Below are 14,883 nucleotides of genomic sequence, written 5' to 3'. Positions count from 1 at the left end.
TACATATAGCAGTGTCATCTGCAAACATCTGCATATGGCAGGACTCAGAGCTGTACTGGAAGTCAGAGGTGCCTGACCTACAGCCTCCCATGCACACTTACTGAGGTCTGCCCGTCAGGTAGTCCATGATCCATGCCCACACGCCCATCACAAACATCTTGTCATTCAGGAGCGCCGGCTGAATGGTGTTAAAGGCGCTGGAGAAATCCAGGGAAGTAATCTTCACAGCCCCCTTGTCCGGGCGAGAGAGAGAGCGATGCAGCATATAGGCAACAGCATCCTCCACCCCCACCTCCTGATACGCAAATTCGCGAATCCGAGGCCTGAGGTGGTGAAACAGTAAACGCTCCAGTCTTCATCATGTTAGAAGTCAGCGCAACTGGTCTAAAGTCATTTAGCGCCCTAGGTCGCGGTTTCTTGGGGACAGGAATGATGCACAATGTCTTCCACAGCCGAGGCACCAAACCTTTCTCCAGACTGATGTTAAAGACACGCTGGAGAGGGTCATCCAACAGATGAGGAGAGACATGGTCTGGACCAGCAGCCTTACCCGGGCGGCGCCACCTCAGCTGGCCACTCACTTGAGCTGCCGTCACCCTGGGCAGAAGAGCAGACCGGGGAGCACAACATTTTGCACGTTAAATGGCAAATGTCTGCCTTCTTTATCTCGTCACCACTCCCATCTTTTGACTCCATACAGTAAGGCCACTCCAGCAGCGGGCCCACAGCTCCGCAACAAGCCACGCCCTCTGCTCCCAGCCTGCCTTTCCCTGGAGCCCCACCAGGATTATAAAGCCATTGTCCCACCACCTCTCCTCGCCTTGTCTCTGCTAGTCCAGCAAACGCTCCCTTTTTTTAAGCCCCCGACATTTTTGCAGCCACTATGAGGGAGATTGTGCACATTCAGGCCGGCCAGTGCGGCAACCAGATTGGAGCCAAGGTAGGAAACAATGAGGAAAGCAAAAGTAGTCAAAAACTGATCGTCAAACAAGTTTCGATTTGAGTGTGGCGAAACGGGCTTAATGTATTCGGGTGGGTTCGTCAGGCGATGACTCCCGGTTGATGGACAAAGGTCTCGGCCAACAAAAGAAATGAAAACGAAATTGTGACTTGAATGCGAAACGAAGGCGACTAACTGGCAGTGGCGCGTCGTCTTTTGTTTTAAGAATGCCATTGTGCGGTGCTTATGGAACGTTAGAATGATGGCACACTTGTCTACTCACTCGGGTCCACTGCTCGGGCGTGTCTGGTCTTTGTCTGCCTGCCTGCCTGCTAGTGTGGAAACCAGAGAAATATTACAAATGTGAAGGTTCTTGACCTGTCTACTCCTCCCTTAGTCCTGCTTGCCTTTTAAATAGCCCACAAAACAGAGTGCTAGTGATTTTACTTTCATCTGCATTTTTTTACTTCTTGTCGATTGAATAATTGGCATGGATTAGATTTGTATTTCTGAGGAGAGCCGCAGATGGTTCAGAACATCAGCTGCTGTGGAGTATGGGTGTGGCATGGGTAATCGGCAGGGGGGGAAAAGCATTTAGGTTTTTTTTTCTTCCCCAAAATGACTGACAAACTCAGTTTTTTTTATTGAGGTGTTATTTTTGTATGTAATGATGAGGAAAACATTTTTTTTTATGTTGCTTTTATTGGCACATGATCATGAGGTGAGAATATGACACCATCTGCATCTGCTTGGCGAGCAAAGTTGCTTAAAACAACCTCCCATTTGCTTCGACACACAGTTGCACTGTTTTCATCACTTTGATATTTTCAATGAATTTCCATTTTAGAACTTGGTTTGGATTTTAATGTTTATGTAAATTATTTAAACTGTCAATAATATATATTTTAAAGAATCAGATTGACTATCAAACACAACTATCAATGTTTATGTAAATTATTTAAACTGTCAATAAAATATATTTTAAAGAATCAGATTGACTATCAAACAAAGGTAGTGAAAACTGAAATTAAATGCTTAATTTAAATGAAGAAAACATTTCGTCTTTGAATATAGTTTGATGCCCATTAAAAATTGTTGTACAAAGTGAAACAAATATATAGCAAATACAGATTGTTTAATAAGAAGCACCAAATATTAAATAAAATCTTCTCCATATCGGCTGGTAAAAGAAAATACAAATATCATTACAAATTTATTAAAGCCATTCAAAGCTATTCTAGCAAATACTGCAAAAAAAGAATAAATTTTTTTTTTCTATATCATTTAGTCAAATATGTGCCTTGATCCATATTTAAGAATTTTAAATAAATTCCACAAAATGGTACAAGATGTGTTAGGGTTCATTTAGTTCACTAAAATTAAATAATATGATAATAAATAATAATGATAACAGCACGTGCAACTTAGCGTTGTTTTTTGCTTCTGATGATGATACTACTAATAAAAGAAAAAGATGTACAAGATGGCACGTGTTTTCCAATCAATGCAACGCTCTGCAGATTCCAAAAAATTGTGCGCGTCATTGTACTCCACAAAGATTGTTCCTCCCTTAAGCGAATCAAGGCAAGGCTGGGGGAAGGAATGGAGCCCACAGTTGATGTTCATTGCATCCCAGGGTGAAGCCGCTGGGCTCCCAAATTGAATTTCATCGCAGCTCGCCGGCCCATGAAAGAATGGCAGCCATCATGCATCCGGCCACATTTGCCATCGTTCTCGGCTGTCCCTGCAGACACACTCGCATGTCCAGCGTGGATTTGATGGACACCATCGCTGAGCGGGTATCAAGTGGGTCAGGGTGTGGCATTGTTTTCATTTCTTTTCTGATTATCGTCCTCATTCTTTTTGCCAGCTGTCATCTAGTGTCCTCATATTAAGGTCACGTTTTCAAATCATATCGCACAAATCTGCCAGTCGCTTCAATAACCCTGATCCAGATTGCCCCAAATCCTGCGTCTGCTGCTGCTGCAAAAAGAAACTAAGGAAGGCTGCATGACGAAGTGAAGAAAAGTTGGAAGATCTCTTGTTGCAAATAGCTACTTGCTTGCGTCAACAGTTCCACTGGCATTTAAAGTGCACAAATGTGGTCTTTTAAAGGGAAAGAAGTGGGGGGTGGGGGACGTTGGGGCTGGCGGCAACAAAGCCTTCAGCACAGATCTCAATACAATCAACTTCTTCAGCGTGATGTTTATTTTTAGTTTGATGTAGCTGAGGAGCGTCTTTGTGCCTTGTTTGCTTGTTTTCAAAAAGTGCTTAGTCATCAGATTGTGACTCCCAGGGAACTCGTCGCAGCTGCTCGACTGCACACTTGTGCTTATTCCATCCCAACTCCCCCCTTCCTGCCCAAGCGACTTCAACACCGCCGCTTGTGGTGCTTGTATTGAGGAAACAGTCATGTGATGATCTGTGTTTGCACAGTTCTGGGAAGTGATCAGCGATGAGCACGGCATCGACCCAACGGGAACCTACCACGGCGACAGCGACCTCCAGCTGGACAGGATCAGTGTCTACTACAACGAGGCCACAGGTTATGCTCCATTTTTCCAAATGTTGAATAAAAGTCAAAGAAATTACCGTAATTTTCGGACTAGAAGTCACGTTTTTTGTCCTAGTTTGGGTGGGGGGGCGACTTATACTCAGGAGCGACTTATATGTGATTTTTTTCACAAATTTTCAAAATTCAAAAATCCGCGATGTAGTGAAACCGTGAAAAACTAACCGCGATGTAGCAAGGGATTACTATCATTTGAACTGGAAGTGACGTCACCCGTGCCGCGCGGCGGTTGTTTACATAAAGGGTAAAGGATTCGATCACGGGATGACAAAGATGACAAAGGGCCCCACGTACTACCGGCATCATTAGCGGCTTTGTTTGTAAGTGACACGGAGAACGAAGAGTTTGAAGAATTTAATGATTTGGAGTGACACAGAAGGTTTGAAAAACTATTATGGCTTTTACGCACGCCCGATCCTTCTCGACGAGAGCTCTCTTTCACCTCTGTGGATGGAAGTTAGGGGCCGGCACTCGGCCGGGTGGCTGTCCGGGGACGGTGGATGGGGCTCGGACATGGCTTTTACGCACGCACGCTCCTATTCTATGGAGCTCTCTTTCACCTCCGTGGCTGGAAGTTCAGTAGTTGTTGGCTCGTTGAACTCTTGTTTTGTTAATAAAGAGCCGTTTACCAAACCCACCTCTTTCCTGGTACTTTGTTAACGCTACAATATAGTTATATACTAGATCTCTGCAGCGCACGCGCGGAGTTGTTGACATAAAGAACGAGGAATTTGATCGATGGATTTAATGATTTGGAGTGACACAGATGGTTTGATAATATTATTTTAATATGATAGTTATTTGAAATATACTTTATATATCGTTATGGGTCTGTGGAATAATTAGAAATGCAACTTACAACGGGTCAGACGTGAGCATATGCGGCGCATACACGGCATTGTTTAAATAAAGCACGATCGATGAATTTAATGAATTGGAGTGACACAGATGGGTTGATAAACGTGTTATTTATGTAATACTTACTTGAATAACTCTGAATGTTACGTCAGGCCTGTTCTCAGCTCCTCGTTTGTGTATATGTCACGTTAGCATACCGTATTGTGTAGCCTGTTGTTGTTGGTTCATGTCTGTTTTTGGTGTTGGATTTTGACAAATAAATTTACCCCAAAACTGCGACTTATCGACCTATGCGACCTATATATGTTTTTTTTTTCACTTTATTGTGCATTTTATGGCTGATGCGACTTATAGTCCAAAAATTACGGTAGTTTACGCAGGACACACATTGAATGGAGAGGGAACTGCAGAGCGTGGCTTCCATTTCTGGAATGGTTTTATGACTCTGCAAGCACCTAAAAAATGGCAAGTTAGTTCAACCGTTAGCATTGCGTCGTGAAAGACAGATCTCCATTGTCAACACTTTAGATTGGTCAATAAGAGAACTTGCACGTGTACAGACTGGAGAGTCTGGGGTTTTGAAAAATAGCTAATTCCCCAAAATGTGACTTGAGAGGTTTTAACGCTAGAAGCTATCAGTTAAAAAAAGGTTCACGATCCCTCAATCAAGCAAATGTCTAAATGTGTTTTGAAATGATAGCTTTATTGAGTTTTAAACTTGCAGCTAAACTCAACATGTCTCGATTTGTAGTTGAGCGACTTTAGGTTATCTTAGCGGCAGATTTGCTTCTGGGAGTGTTGGAGGGGGAGAGATTGAGGACAGTGAGGATTCCCAGCAGGGGGGGCAGAAGGGCGGTGGGACCTTTTGTGATTGTTGCTGTTGTTTTGTGTTCCCTTGCTGAGCTCTTTTGCTCTCTGTCCATTTACTTCCCTTCCGGCTGCAGGAGGCAAATATGTGCCTCGTGCCATCCTGGTTGATTTGGAGCCCGGCACCATGGACTCCGTGAGGTCCGGACCTTTCGGCCAGATCTTCAGACCTGACAATTTTGTCTTTGGTGGGTGTGTTGGTAAAACGCCATCGACAGTACTCGCTCACCTTGGGATGGGGCTTCACTCAGTCAACTGGCATGTCAAGGCACTGATTGGTCTTTTAGTAGAATGGCTAAAGCGTGCTGTCGTGTAGGTCAGAGTGGCGCCGGAAACAACTGGGCCAAGGGTCACTACACGGAGGGTGCCGAGCTGGTGGATTCGGTTCTGGATGTGGTGCGCAAAGAGTCGGAGAGCTGCGACTGCCTGCAGGGCTTCCAGCTCACGCATTCCCTGGGAGGAGGAACCGGGTCGGGGATGGGAACTCTACTCATCAGCAAGATCCGAGAGGAGTACCCCGATAGGATCATGAACACCTTCAGCGTGGTGCCTTCGCCCAAGGTGAGATTGCCGCATTGTGGCATGGTTGCAGCGGCTTCACCGTCGACTTCACCGCCCGATCAAATTGTGTTTTTTGCGCTCAGGTGTCTGACACCGTGGTGGAGCCCTACAATGCCACTCTGTCCGTCCACCAGCTGGTGGAGAACACAGACGAGACCTACTGCATCGACAATGAGGCGCTGTACGACATCTGCTTCCGCACGCTGAAGCTGACCACGCCCACTTATGGAGACCTCAACCACCTGGTCTCTGCCACTATGAGCGGCGTCACCACATGCTTGCGCTTCCCGGGCCAGCTCAACGCTGACCTGCGCAAGCTGGCAGTCAACATGGTGCCTTTCCCCCGCCTGCACTTCTTCATGCCCGGCTTCGCCCCGCTAACTAGCCGCGGCAGCCAGCAATACCGCGCCCTCACCGTCCCCGAGCTGACGCAGCAAGTGTTTGACGCCAAGAACATGATGGCAGCGTGCGACCCACGTCACGGCCGCTACTTGACGGTGGCAGCCGTCTTCCGTGGCCGCATGTCCATGAAGGAAGTGGACGAGCAGATGCTCAACGTGCAGAACAAGAACAGCAGCTATTTTGTGGAGTGGATCCCCAATAACGTGAAGACGGCCGTGTGCGACATTCCGCCCCGTGGCCTCAAGATGGCTGTCACCTTCATTGGCAACAGCACGGCCATCCAGGAGCTGTTCAAGCGCATCTCGGAGCAGTTCACTGCCATGTTCCGCCGCAAGGCCTTCTTGCACTGGTACACGGGTGAGGGCATGGATGAAATGGAGTTCACCGAGGCCGAGAGCAACATGAACGACCTGGTGTCAGAGTACCAGCAGTACCAGGACGCTACGGCCGAGGAAGAGGGTGAGTTTGAGGAGGACGCCGAGGAAGACGCTTAAAAGAGAAGAGGGGCAACAAGAAAGTGAAAGACCCCACCGCTTAGCAGATCACATCAAACATCGTACCGAGTTGTGCTAGAATCTGAGTCTTTTAGTCGAAGTTGGTGTTCCCAAATCATTCACCTTCAATAAAAGCTGTCAAATGAAAAGCTTCCATCCGTCTCCATCGTTGCTCACCTGTTCACTATTCAGTCTGTAAAATTAGATTTGCCAACCTTGATTGACCCCAAGTCGCATACATATTTTACAGTTCTGTTGGACCAAATGACTTTGTTTTGGACTGGGCTTTTTGCCATCTTGTGGGCATTTACAGCAAATGAAGTTCCTACCAAAATATCAATAAATTGCGAAACAGCGCAATAAAATTTAATGAGGAGAATTAAGCTTACTTTTGAGCCCTCTGCGCAGCCTGGAGGACATTGCCAACTCTCGCTACCTGACCAGAGCTGGCAACATCATCAAAGACCTCCTACCTCCTACTGACCTGTTTGACCAGTTACTGTCGGGCCGAAGGTACAGGTCACACAAAACGAGAACAAGCAGACTCGGGGATAGCTTCTTCCCCAGAGCTGTCACTATAGTCAACAAAAACAGATAAACCTGTCCCCTTAACCCAAATATATACTAACATGCATACATAAATATATACCGACCATATTGATCACAGTGTACTATCCTATCTATTCGGAATCTTTCCTGTGCAATAATCGGATTTCCTCATATCCCATTTCCACATGTACACGAATGCCTGTACATACTACTGCCTTTTCTCCATATTTTAAATGCTTTTTATATTTTATCTTGTGTGCTCTAATGCTCTTTTATTTTACTTTGCTTTTTGCACTAAAGGGAGCAGCGCTCAAATTTCGATGTGCTATATACAGTGACAATAAAGGCAATTCTGATTCTAAAATAAGTTTAGGGGAATTTCCTACGGTACATTAAGTGCTACGACACAGTGGTACAGAATCATAGATTTAGTTTAGTTAAAGGCTCCCAAATTAGTGTGGTGGTGGGGGGAGTTGATTTCCTGGCTCCAACAATGAACTTCAAGACTTGCAGCCGTGCGAATAAAATGAGTGACTTTGCACGCATGGGGGTAGTTTCCCGTGACAAAGGAGTGGATAATCGTCCTGTATTGTTAAGTGTAAATAGATATGAGTTTCTACTTTGCCAGCAATATCATTGCTAAGGCTGCATAACGAACGTGACAAGGAAGCCAATGGACCACGGCTAACGCGGGCATTTGATTTCGAGCACAAGTAAAAATTGCATCCATTCAGACAGGACAAAATATAATAGCTTTTACTAAACTTCTGTTCCTACAAACAAACTTATCTTGGTTAAACAAGTAGCAAAATACACATAGTGACCGAAAGACTGCTGGGATTGGCTCCAGCACATCCGCGACCATCGAGGGGCTGAACAGTTCGAATGAAAGAACAACTCGTGTTTTCTCGGCGTTTAGCGCGAAACATAATCGTCTGATTCCTGATTTTGATCCAATCAGAGACTTGCTAATTTAGAAAGAAGTACAAAGGACCAATGGATGTAGAGTTTATATGGCATTTCTCAGTAAGGCCGACCAATCTCACATGAGGTTTGTGACATTCTCGTGGGCGTGACCTCGTACGACCCAGAAAATTGTTAAGATTTTTTTCATTGAGTTGCGTAGAGTCTAGTGATGTGAATTCCAGTTCTTTTAGGTGAACTGAATCTTTAGAATCCGTTCACTCACAGGATTCGTTCAAATGAATCGTTCAACGAATCGCCCCCCCCCTCCCGGCCGCACCCCCCCCCCCCCCCACACACACACAGACTGATCCGTTTTTTTTTGTTTTTTTTTACAACATCCCGTGGAAACAACCCATGCACATCAAACAATACAACTACACAACCCCCCCCCCCCCCCCCCCGAAATTATTATATATAATAATAATAATTGACTCGGGTAATTAACACATTTCTTATACACTGCTCAAAAAAATTAAAGGAACCGTTTTTATCAGGGTATTTTGTATTTGTTGGCTTGTAGTTGATGGTGTTATTATATCGAATGTGTTTGTGTTTGAATAAAAGGTTGAAAATAAAAACGTTATGCCGACATCTTTTTATTTTGGGGGCACCAACTCATCATCATCATCGGCGGTCACTCGAGACGAGTATGACAGTCTTCTTCTCAGGGTTGTCTACTTGTGGGTCCGCAGGTGGGCGTAGAGCCCGATCCGGGATCCACATATTTTTGTGCAGTATGGGCAGGAGAAAGTGGTGATGGGTTGTGGGTGTGCTGGAGCCTGTTTTTGTCTTTCCTTACGGAGTTGTCGTTTGGTTTCTGCGACACGGCGGAGTTCCTTTTCATGATGTGCTGCACCTTCTTGCACCGCTGCCCTCCAGAGGTTTCTGTTCAAGGCGATGCGCTCCCAGTCCTGAGATGTTATTTGGAATTTCTTGAGATTGGTCTTGAGGTTGTCCTTGAAACGTTTCTTTTGCCCACCCGGGGCTCGCGGACCTCTCTCCAGCTGGGAGTATAACATCTGTTTGGGGAGGCGGGTGTCAGCCATGCAGATGAGATGTCCTGTCCATCGGAGTTGGTGCTGCATTATAAAGGTCGTGATGCTCGGTATCCTGGCTTCCTCCAGAATGCTGATGTTTGTGCGTCTGTCCTCCCATTTGATCCTGAGTATTTTCCTCAAGGTTCTCTGGTGGTGTTGCTCAAGAGCTCTTAGGTGCCCGCTGTAGGTTGTCCATGATTCTGCCCCATAAAGTAAGGTGGGGAGAACCACAGCTTTGTAAACCAGGAGCTTGGTGTCAACCCGGAGGTCTCTGTCTTCAAAGACTCTTTTCCGGAGTCTGGCATACGCTCCACTGGCATAGCTCAGGCGATGGTTGACCTCAGAGTCAATGTCCGCCTTGGAGGAGAGAAGGCTGCCGAGGTAGGGGAAGTGGTGGACATATTCAAGTGCAGTGTTGTCCACATTTATGATGGGCAAAGTAGATGGCTGGTTGGGTGGGGGTTGATGTAGCACCTGGGTCTTCTTGGTGTGCACGGTCAGACCCAGGGCTCTGTATGCCTTAGCAAAGGAGTTCAGGATGCCCTGGAGGTCTTCTGCAGAGTGTGCTACAATGGCATTATCATCTGCATACTGGAGCTCCATGACCGTGGTGGTTCTGATCTTGGTTTTGGCTTTGAACCTGTTAAGGTTGAAGAGCCTGCCATCAGTTCTGTACCAAATTGGGATTCCGTGTGGTAGTTCTTTGTCAATGAGATGGAGTATGGTGGCAATGAAGATAGAGAACAGGGTGGGTGCAATGATGCATCCCTGTTTGACCCCTGTCTCTACAGTGAAAGGCTCAGTCAAAGAGCTGTTGTTGAGCACTGTGGCTGTCATTCCGTCATGTAATAATCGCAGTATTCTGACGTATTTATCTGGGCAACCATACCTCAGAAGGATGCTCCAGAGGGCCTGGCGATCCACCGTGTCAAAGGCCTTTGTCAGGTCTATAAAAGCCATGAACAAAGGCTGTTTATGTTCACGGCATTTCTCCTGGAGTTGGCGTGCTGTAAAGATCATGTCTGCAGTGCCTCTAGATGGGCGAAAACCGCACTGCGATTCTGGGAGAACTTCCTCAGACAATGGCAGTAGGCGATTGGCAAGAACACGAGCAAGTACTTTGCCAACTGTTGAAGGGAGCGAGATGCCCCTATAGTTCCCACAATCCGCTTTGTCCCCTTTCTTGAAAATGGGCACTATCAGAGCGTCCCTGTGCTCCGAGGGGAGTACTTCTTTTTCCCAGACCTTCAAAAAGAGGGAATGGAGGTGGCGCTGGAGCTCTGGTCCACCTTCCTTTAGGACCTCGGCTGGGATCCCATCTGGCCCAGAGGCCTTGTTGTTCTTCAGGCTCCTGATGGCGTCTTGGACCTCTGCTAATGTGGGAGGTTCACCCATGTCTTCCCTGATGGGACTCTGAGGGATATGACTAAGAAGATCTGACTGAATTGTGCTGTCACGGTTGAGGAGTTCCTGAAAGTGCTCTCTCCACCGGTTGTTTATGGACTCATTGCCCTTCAACAGCTCCTGCCCGTCTTTAGAGCGTAGGGGGTTTTGGCCGCGATGGCTTGGCCCGTAGACAGCCTTAGTAGCGCTGAAAAAGCCTCTGGTGTCACCAGAGTCTGCCAAACTCTGGATTTCCAGTGCCCTTTCAGTCCACCAGGAGTTTTTAATCTGTCTCACCCGGCTCTGGACGTCAGCCTTGGCTCTGGAGTGAGCCTGTCTCTTTGCTTTGCAGGTGATGTCATTTTGCCAGACACGAAAGGTTTCCCTTTTCTTGGAGATGAGCTGTTCTATCTCTGTGTCATTCTCATCAAACCAGTCCTGATGCTTTCTGGACTTGTGCCCGAGAGTGGCACTGCAGGTATCAAGGATGGAAGACTTGAACAGGCTCCAGTGTTCTTCAATGTCGTCAGGGTATTCCTGATTGAGGCTTTCTCCAAGAGAGGTCTGAAACAGCTGCAGGGCGGAAGTTTTGTTCAGGGTCTCAAGGTTTAGTCTCGGCCGGCTCAACTTCTTTTGCAGTCTCCTCTTCCTCTTGAGTCTGATGGACATTGTGGATCGTATCAGAAGGTGATCTGTCCAGCAGGCCTCTGAATCTATCATGGCTTTTGTGATGCTCACGTCGCGCTGATCCCTGGCTCTGACAATGACATAGTCAATAAGATGCCATTGTTTAGAGCGAGGGAGTCTCCATGAGCCCTTGAGTTTATTCTTCTGGCGAAAGATGGTATTGGTGATGGTAAGGTCGTATTGAGCACATTTGCTAAGAAGCAAAACCCCGTTGGAGTTGATGTTTCCAACGCCTTCCTTTCCAATGGTGCCCTTCCAGAGGTGGTGGTCACGGCCCACTCTGGCATTGAAATCTCCCAATATAATAATCTTGTCCTCCTTGGGGATTTTTGACAATACCTCATCCAGACAGGCATAGAAGGCCTCTTTTTCTTCCTCATCGGAAACGAGGGTAGGTGCATACGCACTAAGAACTGTTGCCGTCTGGTTGTTAGCCAGCACCAGACGGAGGGTCATCAGGCGCTCACTGATTCCCACCGGGAGTTCAGAGAGATGACTGATCAGTTGGTTCTTGATGGCAAAGCCAACCCTATGGATCCTAGGCTCATCTGTGGCCTTTCCTTTCCAGAAGAAAGTGTATCCACCCTTTTCTTCCTTCAGATGACCTTCCTCTGCACATCGGGTTTCTGAAAGAGCAGCTATGTCAATCCGGCATCTTCTCAGTTCCATGGCAATGATGGCAGTTCTCCTCTCCGGCCTGTCTCTGGTTACACTGTCCATTAGTGTGCGCACATTCCATGCTCCAAAATTCATGTTTCTGTGTTTTTGACCGCATATTGGTGATCCCTCTGAACGCGGTAATCCAGTCGGGAGGTTTGAGGCAGGCTATGTTTAGGGCACCTTTTCTAGACCCTTCCCCATCAGGGGTGAGAAGAGTGGATCCTAAAAAGGGCTGCTCAGTTGTGGATGCAGCTACCCAAGAGCTCTTTCTGCCTCGGTCCAAGAGCCGATCATCTAACATCCACCGCCTGATGTGCCAGCTTGTGACTAGGGGCTTCCAGACTTCACAATCCTGCCCCCGTTGCCACTTACTGGTCGCCACAGGACTTTAATCTGGGATGTAAAATGGATTCCCTGAAAAAGACGCCTGTGCGTGACTTTGTTTAACGTGGGGAGACTGGTGCACAGACAGTCACCACACTGTCCTTGACAGATTGGGGTCAGAATCCAGTGGCAAGGAGACCAAGACGACTGGTGACCCTTTTCTGCTGTAGCCTTCATCCGCCTTCCCAGCCGTTGTGACGCCTCCCCTTAGGTCAGCCATCATCCTCCGCCTGGTCCGCCGTTGAGGTCTTCACTATTTACCCAAAGCTGGGGCTGTTTACCCACAGCAGGGACAGTGGCTGATGGGCAGTAGGGCGTGTCCACACACCGGTGGGCCTACATGCCACATCTCTGGGGCCCACTGCTGCTCCGAGATCCTGCACAATTTAGCCTGGGACCGCAAGGTGCCAGTTACCGTGTGTGGCCACGAGGAGGCGTGTGCAAGTCTTGGCAATGGAGAGGCTGTGTACCGGCGGAGGAGGCTTATGCACTCGGCTCCTCTTTTCACCCCCGGAAACAGAGGGCTAGCCGGTGGCGGTAGCTGAAAGCAGAAAAGTGGCAAGCAGAAGCAGCATACAGCATGCACAAACTACAGGCACTACTACTCCAACACTACTGCACTGACGCATCACATGCCCTGTGTACGATACACACACACACCACCAACTAATATAACGTAAAACACATACATAGTCAGATAAAGCAGTTAACCAAATGTCAGATTTTTTTGTTTTGATTGGCGAATATAACAACAAGGAATAAAACACCAGACAAATTATAACATGTGTTTAATAATAATAATAATAATAATAATGATAATAATAATAATAACAATAATAATAATAATAATAAAAGTACATCTCAAACCAACAATCTAATGTGAAACTGCAGTCGATATATTGGATAACAATATTTAGGCATATACACTGCTCAAAAAAATTAAAGGAACACTTTGAAAACATCAGATTTCAATGGTGAAAAAAAAAGTTGGATATCTATACTGATATGGACAGTTTAATGTCTCAGGAACAAAAGGATGCCACATCTTTTGATGAAAATAAAAGTTTTCAGCCTACAGAGGGCTCAGTAAATAGATGCCCCAAAAATCAAAGTGAAAAAATGATGTGGCAGGCTCGTCCATTTTGCCTAAATTCAATTTCTGCAATTCAAAACTCTTTTCAATATCTTGTGTAGCCCCCACATGCTTGTATGCATGCTTGACAACGTCGCAGCATGCTCCTAATGAGACGACGGATGGTGTCTTGTCCTCCCAGATCTGTCTAAGGGCATCAGTGAGCTCCTGCAAAGTCTAACGAGCAACCTGGCGGCGTCTGATGGACCGAAACATTATGTCCCAAAGGTGTTCTATCGGGTTTAGATCAGGTGATCGTGAAGGCCATTCAATTGTGTCAATTCCTTCATCCTCCACATACTGTCTGCATACTCTTGCCACATGAGGCCGGGAATGTCGTGGATCAGGAGGAACCCAGGACCTACTGCACCACCGTAGGGTCTGACCATGGGTGTAAGAATTTCATCCCGATACCTAATGGCAGTCAGACTGCCGTTCTCTAGCCTGTAGAGGTATGTTCGTCCCTCCATGGAAATGCCTCCCCAGACCGTCACTGACCCACCACCGAACCGGTCATGCTGAATGATGTTGCAGGCAGCATAGCAATCTCCTTGGCTTCTCCAGACCCTTTCACGTCTATCACAGGTGCACAGGGTAAACCTGCTCTCATCTGTGAAAATCATAGAGCGCCAGTGGCGGACTTGCCAATTCTGGTGTTCTATGGCAAATGCCAATCGATCTCCACGGTGCTGAGTAGTGAGTATAGGGCACACTACAGGACGTCGTGCCCTGAGGCCACCCTCGTGAAGTCTGTTTCTGACTGTTTGGGCCAAACCATTCACACCAGTAGCCTGCTGAAGGTCATTCTGTAGGGCTCGGGCAGTGCTCAACCCGTTCCTCCTTGCACAAAGCAGCGGATATCGGTCCTGCTGATAGGATGAGGACCGTCTACGGCCCTGTGCAGCTCTCCTAGAGTAACTGCCTGTCTCCTGGAATCTCCTTCATGCTCTGGAGATTGTACTGGGAGACACATCAAATCTTCTTGCAACAGCACGCATGGATGTGTCATCCTGGAGGAGTTGGACAATCTGGGCAACTTCAGGAGGGTTAAGAAATCGCCTCATGCTTCCAGTCGTTATAATGACTCTTGCTAAAGCCAACACTTGTGGAAAAACAGTTAAAAAAGATCAAGAGGGAGGAGCTTGAAATGGCCTCCACCTGCAAAACCAGTCCTGTTTTGGAGACCATCTTGTTGTTGCCCCTCTGTGTACCTGTTAATTCCATCAACACCAATGCAGCTGAAAGTGATTAACAACCCCCTCTCCCACGTGCCTGACCAAAACCTTATCAGAAAAGTGTAATTGAATTCATGCCATACCCTGATAAAAAACTGTTCCTTTAATTTTTTTGAGCAATGTATATGCATACAAGTTATTTAAAACCTACTATAA

At 46.8% G+C, this 14,883-nt stretch overlaps 1 protein-coding gene across 1 annotated transcript; it reads left to right on the top strand.

Annotated features, from left to right (window-relative positions):
- The first annotated feature begins 757 nt into the window (after positions 1-757).
- On the top strand, positions 758-6,848 carry tubb5 (tubulin, beta 5). The gene is made up of 5 exons (XM_085918438.1): positions 758-940; positions 3,377-3,485; positions 5,315-5,425; positions 5,554-5,798; positions 5,882-6,848. The coding sequence occupies exons 1-5, from the start codon at positions 884-886 to the stop codon at positions 6,692-6,694; spliced, it is 1,335 nt and encodes a 444-aa protein (XP_085774564.1). The 5' UTR covers positions 758-883; the 3' UTR covers positions 6,695-6,848.
- The last annotated feature ends 8,035 nt before the right edge of the window (positions 6,849-14,883 follow it).

Source organism: Syngnathus leptorhynchus, chromosome 8, assembly GCF_054491065.1.
Source record: "Syngnathus leptorhynchus isolate UIUO chromosome 8, UIUO_Slep, whole genome shotgun sequence".
Lineage (NCBI taxonomy): Eukaryota > Metazoa > Chordata > Actinopteri > Syngnathiformes > Syngnathidae > Syngnathus > Syngnathus leptorhynchus.
This window is presented reverse-complemented; position numbering and strand designations above follow the sequence as displayed.